Here is a 7,249-nt window from a genome sequence, read left to right as displayed (position 1 = left end):
CTTCCCTTCCCTTCCCTTCCCTTCCCTTCCCTTCCCTTCCCTTCCCTTCCCTTCCCTTCCCTTCCCTTCCCTTCCCTTCCCTTCCCTTCCCTTCCCTTCCCTTCCCTTCCCTTCCCTTCCCTTCCCTTCCCTTTCCCCTCCCCTCCCCTCCCCTCCTCTCTCCTCCCCTCTCCTCTCCTCTCCTCTCCTCTCCTCTCCTCTCCTCTCCTCTCCTCTCCTCTCCTCTCCTCTCCTCTCCTCTCCTCTCCTCTCCTCTCCTCTCCTCTCCTCTCCTCTCCTCTCCTCTCCTCTCCTCTCCTCTCCTCTCCTCTCCTCTCCTCTCCCTTCCCTTCCCTTTTTTTTTTTCCCCCCCTTTTTTTACAGCACATGAATATTCTCCTACATAACAGGAGGTTTTGTTTGCTTGAAAAAATAAAATTTGCAAAACCAAAAGGTGCAAATTCATTCAGTTTTAGTTCTGGAGTTTTGGTAAAATGGGAAAAAAAAAATTCACTGTAATTAGAGTTGGATGAAAATTATGTTTTGTGAATATTTAAAAGGAGTTTTCAGGGAGGAAAAGAAATCCCCCAGTGATGAATCACGACCTCATCCGTGTTAATTGAATTATTCTGAATATGCGAATTATTGCACTTGGCCCTTAGAGTAATGCGTTCACGAAGGGATATGCTTTAAGGTCGAAATAATTTCTGGAGTTTTCCAAACCTGTTGTTTTTGTTTTCCTTCTATAACTGCGTTTGTCTGGGTGTAGATGGAAAAGAAGAAATTCAGCAAATTGGAAATTATATTAATCGTCCTCTTCTGTTTGGTGGTGGCCGTTGCCTGTGTTCTCATCGGGGTTTTAGCAACGCGGGAAACCGTGTCCAAAAGCCCCCGTAAGTGCTGATTTCTGCTGCTGGACAGGGAAAAAAATCCTCACCTTGAGCTTTTTTGATCTTTGATAAAATCGTGATTTAGACATTATTTAAACTTGAGAGAGTCTGTTAAAATATATTGAAATGTAATATAAAATGTATAATAGATGATATAAAATACAGATGCAATGCGTAATTTATTGTTTAGATATGAATAGATCAAATTTTATGTGAAATATATTCTAGATATGAATAAAAGATAAAAATAAAAATAAAAGTAAAAGTAAAAATAAAAATAAAGTAAAAATAAAAGTAAAAGTAAAAGTAAAAATAAAAATAAAATAAAAATAAAAATAAAAAATAAAGTAGAAATAAAAGTAAAAGTAAAAATAAAAATAAAATAAAATAAAATAAAAATAAAATAAAATAAAATAAAAATAAAAATAAAAATAAAAATAAATAAAAAAATAAGTAGAAATAAAAGTAAAAGTAAAAATAAAATAAAAATAAATAAAATAAAAATAAAAATAAAATAAAATTAAAAAAAATAAAGAAGTTGAAATAAAAGTAAAAGTAAAAATAAAAATAAAATTAAAAAATAAAAATAAAAATAAAATTAAAAATAAAATAAAAATAAATAAAATAAAAATAAAAATAAAAAAATAAAGTAGAAATAAGAGTAAAAGTAAAAATAAAAATAAAATAAAAATAAAAATAAAAAATAAATAAAATAAAAATAAAAAAATAAATAAGATAAAAATAAAAATAAAATTAAAATAAAAATAAAATAAAAATAAAAATAAAATAATAAAAATTAAATTTAAAAACTAAAACTAAAAATAAAATTAAAAAATAAAAAATAAAATTTAAAAAGAAAAATAAAAATAAAAATTAAAATTAAAAAATAAAAATAAAAATTAAAAACTAAGAATAAAAATAAAATTAAAAAATAAAAATTAAAGTTAAAAACTAAAAAAAAAGAAGAAAATTAAAAAAAAATTAAAATTAAAAAAATAAAAATAATAATAAAAATTAAAAATAAATTAAAATTACAATAAAAATAATTCTTTTGCAATCTGCAGAAGCAGTCCGCTGCCCCCCGGATCTCGTGGGGATTACTTTACTGCCCACCGTGATCAGAGTCTTCAAGAATGTGGAAAATCACCAATTCCCCCCTCCCAAAAACAAACAAAAAACCATTAGAAGCAACATTTTCCTTCCGCCCTTTGCAGATTTCCGATTCGGGGATTTGCGGCTCCCGCCAGAGCGGAGCCGGTGGCCGGGGTGACGCCGAGCGCCAGAACAAGCGGGGGGACGGGGGGTGAAAGGCAGATGTGATCCCCCTAAACCCTCCCTGTCCGTTCGCTCCGGTTTCTGAAAATCCGGTGGCGGCTGGAGACTCTGCGGAGGACGGAGCCACTGAAAGGGCCTTTCATAATCGCTGGCACCACAATAGTAGTAGTAACGCTAATACCCGTAGTGCTGCTAAGAGTAGCGCTAGTACCCATAGTGCTGCTAAGAGTAGCGCTAATACCCTTAGTACTGCTAAGAGTAACGCTAATACCCATAGTGCTGCTAAGAGTAACGCTAATACCGATAGTGCTGCTAAGAGTAGCGCTAATACCCTTAGTACTGCTAAGAGTAACGCTAATACTGATAGTGCTGCTAAGAGTAACGCTAATACCCTTAGTACTGCTAAGAGTAGCGCTAATACCCATAGTGCTGCTAAGAGTAGCACTAATACCCATAGTGCTGCTAAGAGTAACGCTAGTAATAATTTGAATTAATTAACTTTAAATTAGTGAATAAGAACTTTATTAATATAAATAAATGGTAACAACAAAATTTTAATCATTTCAATCATTTCAATCATTTCAGTATTTTAAATAATTTTAATAGTTTTAATAATGTCAATAATTTCAATCATTTTGGCATTTTAAATAATTTAAATAGTTTTAATAATTCCAATCATGTCAATATTTTAAATAGTTTTAATAACTTCAATCATTTCAATAATGTCGAGCATTCCAATCATTTCAGTATTTTTAATAATTTTAATAATTTTAATCATTTCAATCATGTCAATATTTTAAATAATTTTAATAATTTTAATCATTTCAATAATGTAAATATTTTAAATAATTTTAATAATTTCAATAATTTCAATCATTTCAGTATCTTAAATCATTTAAATAGTTTTAATAATTTCAATCATGTTAATATTTTAAATAATTTTAATAATTTCAATAGTTTCAATAATGTCGATCATTCCAATCATTTCAGTATTTTAAATAATTTTGTTTTAATAATTCCAATCATTTCAATATTTTAAATAATTTTAATAGTTTTAATAATTTCAATCATGTCAATGTTTTAAATCATTTAAATAATTTCAGTAATGTCGATCATTTCAATCATTTCAGTATTTTAAATGATTTTAATAGTTTTAATCATTCCAATCATTCCAATATTTTAACTAATTTTAACAATTTTAACCGTTTCAATCATGTCAATATTTTAAATAATTTTAATAATTTCAATAATTTCAATATGTCGATCATTCCAATCATTTCACTACTTTAAATAATTCTAATAGCTTTAATCATTTCAATCATGTCAATGTTTTAAATCATTTTAATAATTTCAGTAATGTCGCTCATTTCAATCATTTCAATATTTTAAATAATTTTAATAATTTCAATAATTTCAATAATGTCGATCATTTCAATCATTTCAATATTTTAAATAATTTTGCTAGTTTTAATCATTTCAATCATGTCAATGTTTTAAATAATTTTAACAGTTTCAATAATGTCGATCATTTCAATAATTTCAGTATTTTAAATAATTTTAATAGTTTTAATCATTTCAATCATTCCAATATTTTAAGTAATTTTAACAATTTTAATAATTTCAATCATGTCAATGTTTTAAATAATTTTAATGGTTTCAATAATGTCGTTCATTTCAATCATTTCAATATTTTAAATAATTTTAATAGTTTTAATAATTCCAATCATTTCAGTATTTTAAATAATTTTAATAGTTTTAATAATTCCAATCATGTCAATGTTTTAAATCATTTTAATAATTTCAGTAATGTCGATCATTTCAATCATTTCAGTATTTTAAATAATTTAAATAGTTTTAATAATTTCCATCATGTTAATATTTTAAATAATTTTAACAATTTTAATCATTTCAATCATGTCAATGTTTTCAATCATTTAAATAATTTCAGTAATGTCGATCATTTCAATCGTTTCAATATTTTAACTAATTTTAATAGTTTTAATCATTCCAATCATTCCAATATTTTAACTAATTTTAATAGTTTTAATCATTCCAATCATTCCAATATTTTAACTAATTTTAACAATTGTAACCGTTTCAGTCATGTCAACGTTTTCAATCATTTCAATCCTTCATTTCGATAACGTGGATCCTTTGGATCCTTTCAATAATTTCCGTTCCAATCGTTTGAGATTAACCCCTCGACTTCTCGCCTCACAGAATTCTCCCCAAGCTGCCCCGGCACGGCCAGAGCCGAGCGCATCGACTGCATCCCGGACCAAGTAGCTACCAAGGTTGGGAAAAAATGAGAAAAAGAAGCCAAAAATTTTAACAATTCGATAGCTTGACACCCGTGGAATAAACGAATTACCAGAACGACTTACCCTCTTTCCGCCGGAGCGGATTTTTGTCACGGTTTTTGAGCGGCCTAGGCCTGAGCGTCTCCGTGGCGCCGTGCAGCCGCGGTCAGTCAGGATTCCCCCGGTTGCCCCCGCCGCCGCGGTGCCTTTTCCTCCTGTTTCCTGCCTTTTCCGCGCCTGGAGCAGCGGCGTAAAGCCTGTCCTAAGGACTTAAACCCGAGTTGGGAACAAAATGGTGCCAAGGCCAAGCACCTTGGGAGCGGTTGCCCTCTGCTGAGTGCGGGTCCCGGTTACTGTGCGCTTAAGTTACGTCGTCGTTTAGCGACGTGCCGCTTTGTGTCTTTATATAATAATTCACTTCCTGACGGCTGCAGATGTGGCTCTGTTCATCCAGCAGCTCATCGCGCCTACAGACGTGTGCGTTCCTGTCTTTATGTACGTATTTCTTTCTTTATGTCTGTCTAGATATGTGTTCATTTACTCACGTCTTTATTTTATAGGTATTCCTTTATTTATGTCTTTATCTTTATATTTCTGTCTTTATTTTTATATGTATTCATTTATTTATGTCTTTATTTTTATATTTATTTATTTATGTCTTTATTTTTATATGTATTCATTTATTTATGTCTTTATTTTTATATTTATTTATTTATGTCTTTATTTTTATATGTATTCATTTATTTATGTCTTTATTTTTATATTTATTTATTTATGTCTTTATTCTTATATTTCTGTCTTTATTTTTATATGTATTCATTTATTTATGTGTTAATTTTTATATTTATTTATTTATGTCTTTATTTTTATATGTATTCATTTATTTATGTCTTTATTTTTACATTTCTGTCTTTATTTTTATATGTATTCATTTATTTATGTCTTTCTTTTTATATTTATGTCTTTATTTTTATATGTATTCATTTATTTATGTCTTTATTTTTATATTTCTGTCTTTATTTTTATATGTATTCATTTATTTATGTCTTTATTTTTATATTTCTGTCTTTATTTTTATATGTATTCATTTATTTATGTGTTAATTTTTATATTTCTGTCTTTATTTTTATATGTATTCATTTATTTATGTCTTAATTTTTATATGTATTTATTTATGTCTTTATTTTTATATGTATTTATGTCTTAATTTTTATATTTATTTATTTATGCCTTTATTTTTATATTTATTTATTTATGTCTTAATTTTAATATTTATTTACGTCTTTATTTTTATATGTATTTATGTCTTAATTTTTATATGTATTTATTTATGTCTTTATATATGTATTCATTTATTTATGTCTTTATTTTTATATGTATTTATTGATGTCTTTATTTTTATATGTCTTTATGTCTTCATTTTTACATTTATTTATTTATGCCTTTATTTTTATACTTATATATTTATGCCTTTATTTTTATATTTATTTATTTATGTCTTAATTTTTATATTCATTTATTTATGTCTTTATTTTAATATTTATGTCTTTATTTTTATATTTATTTATGTCTTTATTTTTATACGTATTTATTTATGTCTTAATTTTTATATGTATTTATGTCTATTTTTATATGTATTCATTTATTTATGTCTTAATTTTAATATTTATTTATGTCTTAATTTTTATATTTATTTATGTCTTAATTTTTATATGTATTTATTTATGTCTTTATATATGTATTCATTTATTTATGTCTTTATTTTTATACGTATTTATTGATGTCTTTATTTTTATATGTATTTATGTCTTTATTTTTATACGTATTTATTGATGTCTTTATTTTTATATGTATTTATGTCTTCATTTTTATATTTATTTATTTATGTCTTTATTTTTATATTTATTTATGTCTTAATTTTTATATTTATTTATGTCTTTATTTTAATATTTATGTCTTTATTTTTATATTCATTTATTTGTCTTTATTTTTATACGTATTTATTTATGTCTTAATTTTTATATTTATTTATGTCTTTATTTTTATATGTATTTATGTCTTAATTTTTATATTTATGTAATGTCTTTATTTTTATATTTCTTTATGTCTTTATTTTTGTATGTATTCATTTATTTATGCCTTTATTTTTATATTTATTTATTTATGTCTTTAGTTTTATATTCTATCATTTATGTCTTTATACATATATTCATTTTTTTATGTCTTTCTTTAAGTCCCACGTCTTGCATCACCCCTAAAATTTAACCGAGTTTTTTTTTAGAAGGTTCCGTGTGGAACGGAGCGGGGGCGCAAAGTGACCAAGCTGAAAATCCTCTTATTCCCTTCATGAAGCGTTGATTTTTTTTTTTTTTTAATTTTTTTTTTTTTTCATTTATTCCAGGATTAAGGTGATTTTACGGCGCCTTTTTTTTTTTTCACCATGACGTGGTAAAAGGCTCTTTGAGGAAATGGCAGTGAATTTAAATTAGATGTAAACGCGTTTGTCTGATAGGGAGTCTGGCATCCCTCGTGCATGGAAAATATATTAACAAAAATGTAAAATAACGGAGCGGTTGCGCGTGCGGCCGCGCCGCCGCCCTGGTGCCGGGGCAGAGGTCAGGAGTTAGGGCTTAGGCCGCGGGAAATCCTCCGGCCTGATCCCGGGGCCGGTCGCTGTCGGGTGTTTATGGCCCCGCGGGTGCGGCGGGCGTCGCTGGTTATTTACCCAAGGGGAGAGAGTTTATAATTACGCAAATCAGCGTTTGCATGGACTCTGCTCCTCTCTCCGTGCTGGGCGCCAGAGTT

General features: G+C 27.7%; 1 protein-coding gene across 2 annotated transcripts in view; it reads left to right on the top strand.

Moving 5' to 3' along the window:
* The first annotated feature begins 748 nt into the window (after positions 1 to 748).
* LOC141972819 (maltase-glucoamylase-like) overlaps positions 749 to 7,249 on the top strand; it is a 61,672-nt gene continuing 55,171 nt past the window's right edge. Inside the window, exons 1-2 of one of the 2 annotated variants that reach the window (XM_074930855.1) lie at positions 749 to 856; positions 4,337 to 4,438. In XM_074930855.1, the coding sequence (XP_074786956.1) occupies positions 749 to 856; positions 4,337 to 4,438 (210 nt within the window). Of the gene's footprint in view, positions 873 to 4,336; positions 4,439 to 7,249 lie in introns of both variants that reach the window. The other variant, XM_074930856.1, reaches the window with a different exon arrangement.

The sequence above is a fragment of the Athene noctua genome, chromosome 36 (assembly GCF_965140245.1).
Source record: "Athene noctua chromosome 36, bAthNoc1.hap1.1, whole genome shotgun sequence".
Lineage (NCBI taxonomy): Eukaryota > Metazoa > Chordata > Aves > Strigiformes > Strigidae > Athene > Athene noctua.
This window is presented reverse-complemented; position numbering and strand designations above follow the sequence as displayed.